At 34.1% G+C, this 17,274-nt stretch overlaps 1 protein-coding gene across 1 annotated transcript; it reads right to left on the bottom strand.

Moving 5' to 3' along the window:
• Window positions 1-2,319: 2,319 nt before the first annotated feature.
• On the bottom strand, window positions 2,320-15,670 carry Pdfr (Pigment-dispersing factor receptor). Its single transcript, XM_065364978.1, has 11 exons — window positions 15,286-15,670; window positions 9,537-9,629; window positions 9,349-9,456; window positions 9,117-9,262; window positions 8,825-8,928; window positions 8,248-8,395; window positions 7,064-7,166; window positions 3,497-3,678; window positions 3,278-3,369; window positions 2,707-2,890; window positions 2,320-2,609 (listed from the first exon to the last, which is right to left on the bottom strand). The coding sequence occupies exons 2-11, from the start codon at window positions 9,577-9,579 to the stop codon at window positions 2,466-2,468; spliced, it is 1,254 nt and encodes a 417-aa protein (XP_065221050.1). The 5' UTR covers window positions 9,580-9,629; window positions 15,286-15,670; the 3' UTR covers window positions 2,320-2,465.
• Window positions 15,671-17,274: the final 1,604 nt, after the last annotated feature.

Below are 17,274 nucleotides of genomic sequence, written 5' to 3'. Positions count from 1 at the left end.
AAAATTTCATCTAACGGAGATGGAAAGCCGTTTACTTCGCAAACTAATTTCAATACGATACGAAGTCAACCGTAGGTGGATTTCAAATAGTTTTGAAGCTTGTAGCTACTTTTTAAGTTTAAATTTTCCAAAAAACGCTATACAACCTTTCAAAAAGTCGCTGGAGGCTCCCAAACGACTTGAAATCCAGCAGCAGTCGACTTCGTAGCGTATTGAAATTAGTTTGCAGAATTAATTTCGACCCTCCATCTCCATTTGATGAAATTTTGGGAGATTTCAAGTTTCAAAAATTTGGTGGAGACTCCAGTTATTTTCAAAAAGTCGCTGGAGGCTCCAAAACGACTTGAAATCTACCAGCAGTCGACTTCGTAGCGTATTGAAATTAGTTTGCAGAATGAATTTCGGCTCTCCATCTCCATTTAATGAATTTTTTGGAGATTTCAAGTTTCAAAAATCTGGTGGAGACTCCAGTAATTTTCAAAAAGTCTCTGGAGGCTCCGAAATGACCTCAACCCACTTGAAGTCGTCTTCAGAGGGTGTCAAACTTGGGAGTGCGGAGTAAATTTCGTCTTTCCATCTCCGTTTGATAAGTTTCAAAAATCTACTGGAGGCTCCAGTAAATTTCAAAAAGTCGCTGGAGGCTCCAAAATGACTTCAAATCCATCTACAGTTGACTTCGTAGCATATGGCATTTCCTTTAAGGTAACGATGTTTAATCATTGAAAAAGTTCATGTTGAGAATTACCATGTCAGTGTTTCACTATAATATGTATGTACTATATCAGAATTGAGAAAAAATTACTGGATTCCAAAAGCTATTAGGTAGATCAACGTACTACATTTTGAGAAAATGTGCCAATTGAAAATATTATGATGGTGGTTTGGTGGTCTTTATAAAGTATCCGTTAATTCCTCCCTTACTAGAATGTCGTGTGAATCAAAACAGTTCATTTTCCTGTTGTGATATTGACACGTTTGATCCTTATGTGTATGTATTTTAAGGTATGCGTACAATACTCAACCCATTTCAAGAAAAATTGTTCTGTTTCATTTTCATAAGATATTGAGCGAAAAAGCATGATTTTTTAAAAAAATGGTCACTATTTTGAAGGGCTAGATATATCTTCCCTCCAGTGGAACATAATTAGGACAGAGCTAAAATTCTTTCTAAATAATTTTTAACTCAAAATGAAGGTCTCCGCAACATTTGGATTCTTTTTTTTTTACAGTCCATCCAAATGTACGTACGTTTCAAAAATCAAAATGACACCTAGGTACCCAGTTCTTTTTGTAGATCATTTGCCTGTCTTTTTCTGCCATGATATTTAAAAAAAAAAAGTTTTTCCAAAGGGTTAATTTGGTCATCCAAAAGTCACATCCTTTTTCCGTTTCTCGTTTTGTTAGCCATCCTATGTATGTGGCATTAATTGGGATTTATTTTTTTCTAATAAAAGAATATTGTGAATGAACGAACCTTGCATGCGAATTTCAAAGCTGCGCGAATTTCAAACGTGAATTGACTCAGCAAGAAGTTGAGTTGTAAATTAGAGAAGATACGATGCCGATAGCGGTTCGGTATATTTCGTTCGAAATCGCTCAAACTCGAGAGCTAACGCAGATGGCGAGGATGTTGGTACCTCTACCTACATATTACTCGTATGTTGCTAGGACAAGGATACCACATTCTTGATTCTTTCCTGTTCTTTTAGTTTAAACCCCACGTGTTGAATTGAATACAGTAGACTCCCGATTATCAGACTCCGAATTATCCAACTTTCAAGTTATCCGTAACAAATTTATTTTGAAGTTCTTTCTTCATTTGCCAGAGAAAGCTTCAATGCACTTTCACCTAGGTGACTAATTTTTTATACGTTAACTGCATTTTCTACTTGAATGCAAAATCACTTTAACAAAATAGGTAACATTAATAATATTTTTATTGAAATTAAAAGTTTGAAAAAAATGTTCGTTTAAAAAAAATACCTACTTACCTAATTATTGTTCGTCGTGTATATTACTCGTGTATGCATTATGCAATGTCCCTTTACGTAGATAACGTTACCACTGCGGTTCACTGTTTGAAAATCTGAAACGTGTATGTACGTTATTAGAAATCAAATCCCACCGGATATAAGAGCATACTACTGTCAAAAATGTCGACGCAGCTTTCTGTATCGTGGATAATTGGATAAATATTAGAAATAGAAACTGATGTAATCGAATGAGAAAATACTATTGGATGTTTGTCTTTTAATAATCACGACTGTTTCCATGGGATATGCTAGGTACATATATATCAATGTCAAAATATAAAAAAACTTCGGTAGGTTACCTTTATTACAAATATAATGAAATTATAAAACACACATAACAAACACATAAATATCGATATAAGTACACGTAGTTGGTTATTTTTGAGAGAAACAAAAAGTTTGGTATTCGAAGGGCACCATGAATACAAAATGTCAAAATTTTAGAATTAAATTTTCTATCGTCTCTACCACTTGCTCGTTGCAGTCATTTTTTCGAATATTCACTGAAACTTGTGGCAGCTCGCTGCTTGCGGATGAGTATCTTACTCTAATTCTGTTTAAAACGGTTTCTTTAACCTGAGAAGAATGAAAATAATACGTATTTTAAAAGATGTAAATGGTGATTGAATGACCAATAGATATAGGTATAGACTCAACCGGGTAATGCTCTTACTTCTTGATTTAAAAGGCAGTACAGTAATCCGATCAACATTCCTTGAAAAGAATTTAAAAAGTACGACATGAAAGTGTAAAGCTCGAAGTACCATAGAGGACAATCCAGTTGTGGTTCGATGTGTGAAAGGTAATTGGTGATTCCCAATAATGGCAGCAATACTAATGTCGCTTTTAACGTTTTTCTGCGCATAAATATTGCACATTTAGGCACCTCGTATATTTGTCAATGCATTTTAAAAAACCGAAATACTTTCATCAGTCGAACAAATATCAGCCGTTCTTTCTATTTTACGTAAATGAAAGTAGATTATTGAAATTTCATCGGTAGGAAGGAATTGCAGCACAGGTAAGCATCAATGAAAAAAATCAGGCACCAAAGTACTTACCAGTTGGAAAAAAATTCAAATACCTACTGAAAATCCATGTTTCATTAACAGACATTTCAATAAGTGTTGCTAATCTTTCGTGTACTCTAATTTTTAACCCAATTGCTCACTGAATAAAAATTGAAAGAACAGGTAGGTATCTGTTATTCGTTGACTGATTAAACTGTACTGTAGTCTACCTACTTTATTTTCTCGACTTCATTCGTTTGAGTATGGTTATTTCGAACCTTGACGACAACCACTTTTACAATATTGATCAAGTAGATGGTATTCACCTATAAATATATTTCCAAAATAAATTATTGTTATTGTATGTACATACCTTGTACAGGTACTTAATACATTGCATTGTACCCATACGAATGTTTTGCATGAAAAACAGGAAAAAAAACAGTAGTTTACCACCAAAGCGAATATTCTTGGTCCTTCTAGAATCCAGTACAATGGATTATAATTGTATGCATACCAACAGTGACTTTGTGGTTTTGAGATCATTATTGTTACCCATACAACCACAAACACTGCCGAAAGAAACCAACCAAGAAGCAAGTAGGATTTTTTGAAAGACAGTGGGGTTGCGGTAACTGCGACAATATTATTCAAAATGTCTGATTAGTACATACGTATTGATAACTACTATTGCTTATAGAATAGGCTATCTACAGAAATATCAACTAAAAATCATGCAAGAAATCCATGTCACACATCTGTCGTTATCTTGTTGAGAGCGTCAATAATGCCACATCTAGGTATACTCGTACCTAACCATCCCTTTTCGATTAGCCCAAATAATTTTTGACGAATTTTTGAAAATTCAAAATTGACCATTTTCAGAAATTTATATGCTTTATTTGAAAAAAATTTATAGGTTCATTTATTCAGCAAAAAATGATGAAAATTCATTTTGAAAATCATATCTACCCTCCGGAACAGAATTTCATCATTTACAGTCATTGTGGAGCCTTTAGCGCGATTTTCTATTTATACAGAATTTTAAAACTTCTTCAGAAAGTGCAGAAATCAATCAATTGGGCAACTAAAAATCGATTTGTGCCTTATTTTCAACCTGTCTGAAGAGTTTAACCATGTATATACATTTGTGCCGGTTTCCAGGTAGACACCTCGAGTGCGTTTTTTTTTTTTTTACTAGAGTAACTCAGAAATTTTTTAGCTCAGTACGTAAGAGCCCCAGGAGAGGAGATATGGGTCTTTAAAAAGACGGCATTTTTGAAAAAATCTCGAGATTTTTCCGTCCTGCCCCTACCCAACCTGTTTTAGGAAAAATGGCTGAGTTTCAAAACAAAAGGTTTAAGATTCCGTGTCCTAGCTAGGCCATACTTACCATCAAAATCCAAGACCACTTTTAGGGTTCTACTGCTGAGCGGCTAAAATATTGAAAATTTGCAAATTGCTTATTTTTGGGTAATTTTGCGTTTTGAAAAATTTTTCTTTTCAAATGTTTCGCTGAAACCTAGCAAATAAGTATTTCGGATCACAGTGGTCCAATTTTTCAGTCATTATAGCCAGTTTCAAAAAACCAAAAAAATTAATGAGTTTCTGGCTATTATTCTCGTTTTTTAAAAATTGGCGGTAATGACCAAAAAAATTTGCACCACTGTTTTCCAAAATATTTCTTCATTTTTGGAAATGACATCCTGATATGAGGAAATATGCCTTCATTGCCTTAGCGATAATTAAATTAATATCTCCCTAAGACTGCAATGTATGGTAATGTGAGAACTCCTATGACATTTCTCTGATGTATACGTCTGCGGCACACAGCTCGAAGGCTCGTGCATCGGACCTTTTACCAGCAACCTTACTTAGTTTCGGTCGATCACGACGACTGGTTCTCTGTCAACTTATGAAATCTAACAGATGTGGAGGCTGACGAAGAACCCCTCGTCCCCTATTTTATGTACCTACTATCTTTGTCCACTTAGTAAAGTGGTTAATTTTGTCTATCATCATCAAGTCGTATAACCGCTCGTGGTGGTATCGCGTACAAATCAACGCGTACCCTTATGCCGAATTGGGTATTTGGGCTAACATCCTTTATGTTGGTGTTGCCTCTATCACATTGATGACGTATCTCATGGAAATTTATTTTTGAGCTTCCACTAGTAGTTTCCTGTTGCTTACTAGTGACATCTACACAAGCACCTTGGAGCTAGATGGGTAGTTTAGAGACCCTGAGCTCCTCAGTGTTGACCTCTATAGATGCTCGAACCAGTTTCAGCGTTTTGATTCTGCTAACAGATGGCATGCATTATCTGTTAGCTCGGCTAATTATGTACTTGGTAGTCCCCTGGTACTTGGCGTGTAATGTTGATAATTGCACGAAAGATTTTTAATTACACGCACAAGCTTGCCTCTGTAGCTGGGTTTGAACTGAGTACCTCGTGAACGGAGGTCCGTGGCTCTACCTACTACGCCACTGAGGGACTAATTTTGTCTATATCATGATTTAAATAATCGTACGTGATGAATCGCGATACCATTGGGTATTTCTCTGATCCTGCTAGCCATCGGAAATACTTCTCATAGAATAGGTGCTTCGTGTAATACATTTCTGTGGCTGCTGTTTATTATTAGGGACAGCCACCGAAAGAGGCAGAAAAAGCATACAGTTTCAAGGGTAAGTAATTACCCCCTATGACCCCTTAAAGTATTTTAATTATATTATTTCATCGCTACTTAATAATAACGCTTTTCATTATTATTAATATTATTCTATTAAATAACACGTGTTGTAAGGTAGAAACCAGAGCTTGTATCTATTATAAAATAATCTTACAATTATTTTACATCTAATTAACCCTCGATGTGTATTTTTCTATTATTCTTTACTATTAATAAATCACATAAAATAACACTTGTGTCGAATGTGTGTATTGATTAGGTAATTTAGAATGATTAATGTGAAGAGTAGATGGTATTGATTGAAACCTCTCCTATGATCTGAGCTATCCACGGCAAGGTAAATATTCCCTACCTAAGGAATATTCGACGCAGCATACCAATGACATTGTAATTTTAAGACAGAAATTTTTGTTTTTTTACCAACTTACATATTGAACGAACGATGAAAGATCGCATTTGGTAACTTTATTGGATGCTGATTGTCAGCATTTACATTATTGACTCAACTATGTAAATAGGAATTATGGTAATTTCCCTCTATCCCAATCATGTCAAATCTCACTATCAATCATTCAATGTTTTGGCATACCTAAATAATGCGAAATATGTGGAAAGAAAAAATTTTCAAAACACTTTACCAAAAATAATAAGCGATCAATTTGCAAATTTTCAACCACTTAGTTTTAGAACCCTAAAAATGGTCTTGGACTTTTATGGCATGGCCTGAGTTGACGCAGAATCTCAAACACCATGTTTTGGAACTCAACCGCGTTTCCCAGGGGCCAAAACAAGTTAGGTAAGGGTTGGAGCAAAAAGCACGATTTTTTTCGAAAACGCCTTCTCTTTAAGAGCTCGTTTTTCCCCTCCACAGGCACCTTCAGTGCTAAAATTTATTCTGATCAATTTTGAACTCAAAAAAAAAGTTTCAGCTGAATTTTTGTCAAAATCCGCTGACTTTTTTTGAGCGACCCGCCTTAATAACCTATACCTACTTATAATTTTTGAAAAAATTGTGACCATGATTAAAGAATAAATCGCCATAAATGGTCAATTTTAAATTATTAAAAAATTTGCTAAAAATCGAAAAATTGATTTGGGTGGCTGAAATTTTGGTTATGGAGATTTTAGAAGATGCACTTTCCGACAGTTACCGTCCCGTTCAAATTAAAAGTGAACATCTCGACAGGTTTTTTTGTCTATGTGTGTTCGACTGAGCTACACGTTGGTACGTTCTTGTTACCCCATGAGAGGATGGATTATAAATTAAGACGTACGTACAATTAAATAAATAGGTAATTCACGGATTGGGTTACATATGGTACATACCTGCTACCGCATTGTATAAATGTGACGCTTCTATGAACATCCACATGTATGTTGAAGATTTGCAGTACTCTAGTAAGATGTATGATACTTCGCAAAGGAATGGCTATAGTTTAAGAATTACGGACATACGTATTATTATGAGACACAACTATAAATTAATTTCAAGCATTTGTACGCGCGCGGTGTGCATTGAGGAAAAAATCTGGGGAGCACATTTCACAAACGTGGTATATGCGACGCACTTCACCTCACTCTGTTTTCGTAACGCATTCAATAAAATGTAGAATTGGTCAAAAAAAAAAAAAAAAATGTCAGTCATGAAAAAAGAAGAACAAGTGTCTTCATCCACTCTCTTACCTCCATTGAACACCGATTGAATTGCAGCAAATTATAAGGATTTTAAATCTGTATCCACTGCCCAAACAAAAGTTTTATTTCAATATGTATGTAAAGGCATATGTAGGTACCTGTACCTACCTATTTATCTTGTTAATTTTTGAGAAGTTGCATGTAGAAATAGAGAAACATTTTTATCGCAAAAAGCAATTAAACAGTTCATTCTTTTTAATTAAATTATACCCGTATGGAATAGTGTTGCTCTTGTTGTTACGAATGTGGGGATTTAAATACCTATTCATTCAGCTGGATGGTTTTAAAAGCATCGAATTAAACGATTACTGATTTACCGAAGGCTGTAGCCCGGTGTTTTGAAATCCACGCGATATTTATTATAGAATTCCGTATACTTTTGGATCGTTTTCACTGAAAAACCAATGTAAAAGTATTTCCTTTATGGAAATAGGATACTTTTGAGGAATGAGACTTTTTCAATGACTATTATAGATATTACATCCATACGTAGGTACATACCTACTTGAATGGGCACCTATTCTTTATTTTGGTTGAACTAGCTCAGCTCATGCATTATAATGACAATAAACCTTGAATTAGAAAGGGGGATTGATTTTTATAAGACTTGGAACTTGGAAGCGTGACCAAAAGAATTACATGAAATTTGAAAATTGAAATTTACACACTCCACAAGTACGCAGCAAGGACGTGAAGAATTTTTCAACTGACTTTCGTCTAAAAAATTGAAATATATCATTGACAGCGTGAATAAGTACTCCCAAAATTGGTAAAAATTTACAAGCATAGGATGCTGTGAAAAGAATTGTACTTACTGTGCCATCAACGCCTGAATTCGTCGGTAGAATGTTACCGTATCCGGTGAGTATTTGATCGATGCAGATAAGTAGTTTCATCAAAACAGCTCCCAAGGCAGCCATAAATAAGTTTTTATGAATAAGCGTTCTATCATTTTTCAAATTTCTATGATGCAATCAATAAACAAAAAAAAAATAGGCGATTTGAACAACATCAACATAACGAACTCGTCTAAAAAGTAATCGTATCATGAAAGACTAACAACTGCACTATTTGGATAAAATTCGTCAATTTTTCCTCCAGGTATTTAGATTTATTCGTCAAGAAATTGAATCACGCACACGCCATTTTGGGAACCGTTGACTCCCTCTCGGGGTGCCCCACCTTGCTAAATTTCACCAAATATTATACGTGACCGTGTTTTTTTTTCAATAAAAAATATTTAAGTTTTTCAATTTTTTAAACTTTGCAAAAAAATTTATCCTGAATGGTTGTGTATTTTTAGAAGCTCGTTTGATCTTGTTTTATCCAAAAAAATTTCTACCACTTGCCATACCCACCTTTCTCGCAAAAATGAAAAAAATAGTAACTTACCCAAACAGATAGTAAATAGAAATGCTTAAAACCAATATAATTGATGATGCTGTCAAACCCACAACTTCAAGAATTCTGACAATCTTAGCAACATCAATTCTCCTCTGGAAAAATATTCAAGCAAGTACAAAATTTACTTGAAGCTAATTTTTCACCAATACCAAGTGTTAATAATGATTGTTCTCTCTCTTTTTTTTTTCATTTCATTTAAAAAACATTTTTCTCTTGCAAAATCTTGAACTTTAAAAATACAAACTGAATCGGTATAATAACTTTCGATAGGTAACCTTACCTCGAATTCGTTAGGAGACATATTTTGAATCCGTTCAAGCAACAGCAATATTTCTTTGGTGAAACATCCGGTGTAATTGGTCCAGTTTGTGATATTTGCGCGAGAGTCCCATTCGCCATTTTCTCCACAATATTTTCTCACTATTTCTGCGTTTTGTGAATATCAGAAATCATGATTAAGGAATGAACGAATAACAATGGATATGAACTACTAGTGTACATTTTTTACTAACTCGTGGTATCACTTCCTTTCATCTTAGGACATGGTTGTTCTACTGTAGTATTGGCTTTGGTGGCCGGCCAGCATAGTAACGCGTCTTGAGTCCAATTGCAAAAAATTTCTGAAAAAATTGCAACTCGAAGGTGAACAGAAGAACGAAGTAAGATCACATTGAGAAGGTATTTTTACGAAGCGTCTTACCAGATGGCATGAAGGTACTATATGACTGGTTACACCCATCCATTGTACATAGGTAGTCATAAAATCACTGGACAGCTCTCTTGCGATCAATTTCTATAAACAAAAGTCCGCTGTAGAATTAAATGGCTTTCTGTCTACTGACTTATTTTAGTTTTCTTTTTTACATTTTTTTCTGATACAGTCTTGTATTCAAGATCCAAGTAATAATAAGTATGAGGATAAAATCAAAGTTCTTGTAAACAATTTCTCTTCTAAAATTAATAAAATTATATCTAATAATTAGTGTACCTATAGGTGAGAATAAAAAAATCGTGGGTTTTGGAAAATCCCATTTTCTTTTGGAATAAACCATAAAGGTTTATCAATTATGAAACTGGAACGTGCAGACTACAGAAGGAGGATAGCTTGGAAATTTTTTTTATTTCAGCAGTTTATCTCACAAGGGAACCTCTTGAAGAGGTGTCACACTCCAATTTGAACGAGACCGCGATTTTTGGAATGAGCATAGTCTAAAACCCTCAAAACCGAATTTTCAGTTGCCCAAGTTCATTTTTAGTGACTGTTTTTGACGATTTATGCTTTTTTTTTAAAAAAAAAGTACGTACTTTATCAGTAAAAAAGGTCAAAATAAATCCTAAAACTAATTTCAATTACCCAAATCCAAATTTCACAATTTCCAGCCATTCTGGAGCCTTCAGCGCGATTTTCAATTTCTCCAGAATTTTTAAATTTGCTCCAGAAGGCGTGAATATTCAGTTGGGCAGCTAAAAATCGAGTTGTGTAATATAACACTCGACCTGTTTAAAAATCAATTTTTCTCCCAAAATCGGCTCAAATGTGGATAAACTCGTTGAACAGGTCGAGTATAATACACAACTCGATGTTTAGCTGCCCAACTGAATGTTCACGCCTTCTGGAGCAAATTCAAAATTCTGGAGAAATTGAAAATCGCGCTGGAGGCTCCAGAATGGCTGAAAATGGTAAAATTGGAATTTGGGGAGTTATTTATGGACAAAACACAGCGATTCGCGCAAATTTCAAAAACTTCCACGCAAACGGGAAATTTTTGATTTTTTGGATTTTTCAATTTTGAAAAAAGCTGGTCAAAAAACCACTTTTGAGGTGTCACTCTCAAAGTCGGCTCAAATGGGGATAAACTCGTTAAACAGATCGAGTGTAATACACAACTCGATTTTAAGCTGCCCAACTACATATTCACGCCTTCTGGAGCAAATTCAAAATTCTGGAGAAATTGAAAAATCGCGCTGGAGGCTCCAGAACGCCTGAAAATTGTGAAATTTGGATTTGGAGTTTAGTTTTGGACAAAATACGGCGATTCGCGCGAATTTCAAAAACTTCCACTCAAACGGGAAACTTTTGATTTTTTGGATTTTTCAATTTTGAAAAAAGCTGGTCAAAAAACCACTTTTGAGGTGTCACTCTCAAAATCGGCTCAAATGTGGATAAACTCGTTAAACAGGTCGAGTGTAATATACAACTCGATTTTAAGCTGCCCAACTGCGTATTCACGCCTTCTGGAGCAAATTCAAAATTCTGGAGAAATTGAAAAATCGTGCTGGAGGCTCCAGAATGGCTGGAAATGGTGAAATTTTGATTTGGGCGATTGATATTAGTTTTGGGATTTATTTTGACGATTTTTACTGATAAAGTACGTACTTTTTTTTAAAAAAGCATAAATCGCCAAAAACAGTCAATTTTGAATTTTCAAACGTTCGCCAAAAATCGAAAAATGAACTTGGTTAATAATAGCTGACAAATTTGGTTTTGGGGGATTTAGACTATGCTCTTTTTAAAAATCGTGGTCCCGTTCAAATTGGAGAGTGACACCTCAAGAGGTTCCCTTGTCAGTCTAAGAGAGCTGTAAGTTGGTTTTCGTCTCGTTTTAAAGAACAATTTTCCACAACAAATTGGTCACTTGGGTGAATAGTTTATTACGAGTCGGGATACTTTGGACACTTGAGGAAAATGAGGAAAAGTGATGCAAAATTGAAATATGATGAAAAAAATTAGCATAAGCTCAATTACATGTTTTTTATCGTTTTTTTTTCAAACTATACATTACGTACTTCAAACATAGGGACAGTTTGACGAGTCAATTAGAATACTTTGGATACTTGTGAAAAATTTTCAGAATTACAAAGGACATCGTCTTGTTTACAATTTCTCACGTTGATCTTCTTAATAACAAAAAAACACTTAAACAGATTTTCTTCCAATTTCTAACATCCCAGTATTCAGCGAAAACAACGAGATAACAATAAGGAAAAAATGATACTTTTTATGCGTTAATTTTTCCCCAATTTCTGACGTCGAGATATTCAACTAAAAAGTTGACGGCATGATTTAGGCTTAGCTGCTGGTGAATGAAGATAGTAAATAACGAGGAAGCAGGAGAAAAAAAATCAATCTCAATGCCATACCATTCATCACTCTTAAAATAAAACTAAGGTCGAGGGCTCATATTTCTCGAAAGACTGAACTTTCAACTTGACAATCTAATATTTTAATTTTTAACGAAGCTTATTTCGTTGAAAGAAAGTAGACAGTGCTTAAATATTTAGGCGTCGTTTCTCCATCAACAATAATTTGGAATCGTCTTCGGTGGTTTGACCCATAGGTTTATTACACGTGCATATGGAAGTTGAGAAGACCTATTCCTGGTATTGATAGGTATATTTATACAAACTTCTACTCGTACCTTTACATTAATTTCAATCATTTGGTAATTCATTACAAGTTCTTCGAGATTCGAATATCGTTAACTACCTACCTATCTAATCAAACAAACGGAGTAAGATCGAAAAAGGATATAAGATACAAACGAATCATGATAATAATAAATTAATAATACAAAATGAGAGAAAAAGTTTTGAGTAAGTAAATGCAGTTTTGAGTTTACCATTCAAAGCTCAGATAACTGATCTTCAATGGTGCTAACTAAACCGAATTTCCATAAAGTTTCAGCTCACTTTAGAAAGAAAGTTTACAAATTTAACAAAATAGAATGGCAAATTTATGTACAAGTTTCCGAGAGATAATCAAATCAAATTGACATTACTAAGACCCACGCTTATGCACACAGACTAGACATAAATAGGTACCTATTCGTAATACACGCCGTATCTTAATCAAATTAACAACGTGAGATGCAAATTAATGTGACTAGGAAGACGAAAGGTCGAAAGAATTGCAACTAAGTACATACAGAGATGTAGAGCTATGTGGCTTGCCATTTTCAGGCGAGTTTTGGTGGGGGTTAACACGGCTAGATTCCTACCAGTATTGGCCATACAGTATATCACAATTTTTTAAATCAAACTTTAAAATTTTACACAGGGCTGTACCGAAGTGGTTCTTTGAGGAGGGGGGGGGGATAAAAATACCAACTACATAGTAACAGTTTTTGCCTTGAAATTTCCAACTCAAGTTTTTTTAAGAAGAACTTTTAGCAGGACATTTTTTAAACAAATGGTGGATTTTTTAAGGGGGGAGAGTGGACGAGGCGAAATTTTATATTCAACTTTTTCACTTTTCCAATGTCTTCAAACATCTCAAGATTTTTTTAATGCAAGTGGATGTCGAAAATATAATTTTTAGCCCTGGCGTTGCAAGGGCAAAAAGCTCTCAAAAATCAGCATTTCAAGAGATACATATAAAAAAATAATGTTTTTTGTGCGATGAAAAATTTATAAACATTTCATTTTGCTTCAAAATTTTTGAATTCGGATGATGATTTTTTTTTGAAAAATTCAATTGTTTTTGAAAAATTCAAAATAGGTAATCAGTATTTCAAGAGGTATAAAAAACGATGTTTTTTGTGTGATGAGTAACTTAAGCATTTTTTAATTCAAATGACGATTTTTTTAAAATTCAAAATTGAAAATAAAAAGCAAACGAGCCCGAGCGAAGCGAGGTCAAAAGCTCTCGAAAATTAGTATTTTCGAGAGATATAAAAAATTTATTATTTTGCTACAAAATTTTAAAATTCGATTTATGATTTTTTGAAATAGAAAAAGAGACGCAAACAGGCCCAAGTGAAGCGAGTACAAAAGCTCTTGAAAAATTAGTAAGTATTTCAAGAGGTATAAAAACCATGCTTTCTTATGTGTTGAAGGAGTTTATTATTTTCGCTTCAAAATCTTAAAATTTGGATGATGATTTTTAAAAAAAGTTTTAACTTGAAGAAGAAAAGCAAACGAGGCCGAGTGTAGCGAAGCCAAAAGCTTTTAAAAATTCATGTTTTGAGAAGTTAAAAAAAATTAAGTTTGTTTTTTCGATTTAAACCTTGAACAATAATCTTTTTATTTGGCCCGAGCGAAGCGAGGGCAAAAGCTCTGAAAATGTGTAATTCAAGTTCTAAAAAATTATTGGAAAAATCTCTGAATTTTTCCAGTTGGTATTTCAAAATCCAGTTGGCAACTATGTATTCGTGTTGGAATTCAATTTGAAATTTTCAACATTTTCATTTCTTCAATTATGACTTTTTTTGCCAACTGCTGAGTGAGAATTTCCAATTTGCCAACTTCTTCAATTTTTCGGCGCTTAGGGGGGAAAGCTCCCCCTGCCCCCTGCACCTTCGGTTCAGCCCTAGTTTTACATTATTTTTAATTCTCTCTTCAATTTTTTTTTTTTTAATTCGAGTTTTTCAAACAATATTTTCCATAATAAGCTGCAATAAATTGGAAAAATCTAAATATTTCAAAATTTTGAGAAAAAAATATTTTGAATTTTTTTCTTGAGTACCTACTTAGATGATAAAAAAAAAATCTGAAAAAATGTTGACCCTCTTTTCCTAAAATTAAATAAGTATTCCAAAAATTCACTGCTTTTGTTCTGTTTTTCAACACTATTCTGCCTGTTATACCTTCCTTGGATCAAAGGAAGGAAAATGGATTAGATAAATTTGCACTGCTAAATACCTAATTTATTGACTATGGTTAAAAACTTAACAAACACTGAAACGAAAGAACATGCACAAATGCCCTATTGGCCATAATTTCAGGTCTTCGAATTCATTTCTCGAATTTTGGGAAATTGTTGGAAATCCTAGACTAACCCCTCGAAACTGGGCGTAAAAATCCTGGCAATTATACACGCCCAATATAAAAAAATGTTTTTGAAAAAAATTGAATTAATGGTGGAGATAAAATTAATTTTACTCAAATGAAAGTAAAGCTGAAAATATTATTTCTCGAATTTATTGTACGGGATCCACAGAAATCAAACATGGCCCGAAGATTTTAAAAAATTACCCAATTGAACAAGAAAATTAAAATTTTTTCTTGAATTTTGAGGAATTTTCAAAAATTAACTTTGGACTAAAAACGAAAAAAAAATAAAAGAAAATAAAAGAAAATTCTATCCAACCGAACAAATTGATTCGAAGCGATTTCGGACGGTTTCAAACCTATAAAAAGTTGAATTGCTTTTTAGCGATGAGCCTAATTAATTTACTAATCGTATCAACCTATAAAAAGTAAGAAGGGTCTGGAGTGATCAGTGACTTGAGGTGAACATTCCAAGGATTGAAATTCGAAGACAATCTTATCATCGTCTCGTCATTGTACCTTATCAATCGTAAAAACTGCAGAATTCTATCAAAACACTTGTTGAACATTTTCAAAATTGTGTGCTGGCACAAATACACTACTTAAACTGTTGCATGAAGTACTACACAAATGAATAAAAATACTAGCTCTATCAACAATTGAAAATTGAACAAACTTACTTCGTGAATTTCGATCAATTTACAGGCATGAGTCGGAAAATACGCAGAATAACGTAATGATATTCATTTTTTCGTCTGGAAAACGTAAGTATAACTTTGCATTTGGAATAATTTACTCGACTATCAAAAGAAATAAACTCAATCATCGAATTTAAATCTGGTAAGACTACCAGATTCTTGCAATTTGAAAAAAAAAAATAATAAGAAGAAAAGAACACTACGGCGAAAAATGTTTAAAAATATTAAATTCGACTTGTTGGAAAATCGTAAAAGAAAGAAACACCCGGTGTCACGTCTAGGAAAATCTGCACTGAGTGAATGAAAACTCGCGTGTTCGCGATTTGGTATGTTTCAACGTGATTTTGTTGTTGACGGACTATGCGTATTTGGGGTTATTTTCTTTTTGGAAGAAAGGAGACAAGAGAGGAGAAGAATAAAAGCTTGCAGACGGTGATTTGTGCGATGTGTTAAGGTGGTCGCGTACTCAGACATGCCGTGCGCTTCTAAATAAAGGAAGAGGTACTCTTTGCGTGGGTCTGGCTGTGGTGTGAATGAGTGAGGGAGGTCGTGAGAGCGATGTCTATTTCACAGCGCAGCTTGTCCCTGAAATATTTGTACTCTCAATTTCACTTGTTAGAGCCTACAACGAGGATACGAAAATGTCGCTGTACCGGCGTCATTGCACTGAAACTAACGCGTCCCTTTCACTCTATAAATTAGACAATGCTCGATGTGCTTCAGAAAAAATGTCAAAATTGCAATAAAAAATTCCAGATTTGATTAAAATGTTGCGGATGTTTTATGTACATTGTATTTTGTCTTTGCCTGATGAGTAATGCAGCGAACCCAAACTACGTAAATGTGAGTTGATTTGCCTAACCAAAAAATGAAAGGGACAAAATTGGATACCTACTTCAACCTTGATCCTTCAAAATTGCATGGTATACATTTTTCTCAACAGATATTATTTTAAAATAAATACTTACTTACCTCTTCTTAAAAATTTCTCTACCTTGCTTTTGCACTCAATTTTCAACTAGGTATACAAACAAAATACTCAGCTCGAATACTATAGGTAGTAAAATCGAATACGTAAATGCACATGTCACAGATATGCTAATGTTATTTGCAGTTTTTACAAACCATTCTGACCTCAGCGACAAAAGGTCACGTATAAAACAAGCTACAATGAGACAATATAAGAAAGCGGCGGAAAAAGCGCATCTTCGTGCAAATACCCAAAGAATTATTTTTAACTCGATCCGTGAATTTCCACTACATAATAATGCATCTCACAACAATATGTATTTGTAATTTGTATACACCTATAGTATAGTACTGCACTAAGCTATCTCTGCTACAGTACATTTTGCATGACAACATTCTGAAGACTTCATGCCATAGCAAGAAGAAAGATAACGTTGAGTTGGTGAAGATGAGAAAGAAAACAGGACACACAAGACATGGTAAACACATGCAGACTTAAAACCCCTCAAACCCATAAATATCTCCATACTTGAGACCGCAAATACACCCATTATTTTTTCGCAAGAAAATACGAGTAAGAGCATCTCGCGATGAAAAACACCGTATGAAAATCTTTTTATTTGCGGAATAGTTATTTTTGAAAAATATATGTATGTAGTTTGTAAAAATAATAAGCTACTTAGGTAGGTACTTACTTCCTTTTTAATGTGTTTGGCAAAGTTCAAAGTGCGCTAAATGCCACAAAATTGATTTCGATTTAATCGCATTTAAACATTTGCATTGTGTCGAGTTCTCAGGAAGTAGTGGTAAACGGCGAAAATCATTACACGTAGCATTATTTGATATATTTACCACCAACTAGTGCAAAAATTCACTTTTCCCAACAATTTGGTTGAGGAATAGAGGGGGAGGGGTCTCAAAATAACCTCTTTTTGGCGGAATTTCAAAAAGTACTTACTAAAAATGAACATCTACTAGTGGATAATTCTCAAAAAAGTGGCA

This window comes from Planococcus citri, chromosome 4 (assembly GCF_950023065.1).
Source record: "Planococcus citri chromosome 4, ihPlaCitr1.1, whole genome shotgun sequence".
In the NCBI taxonomy this organism is placed as follows: domain Eukaryota; kingdom Metazoa; phylum Arthropoda; class Insecta; order Hemiptera; family Pseudococcidae; genus Planococcus; species Planococcus citri.
Note: the sequence above shows the minus strand (reverse complement) of the source record. Positions and strands in the feature narration are given on the sequence as shown.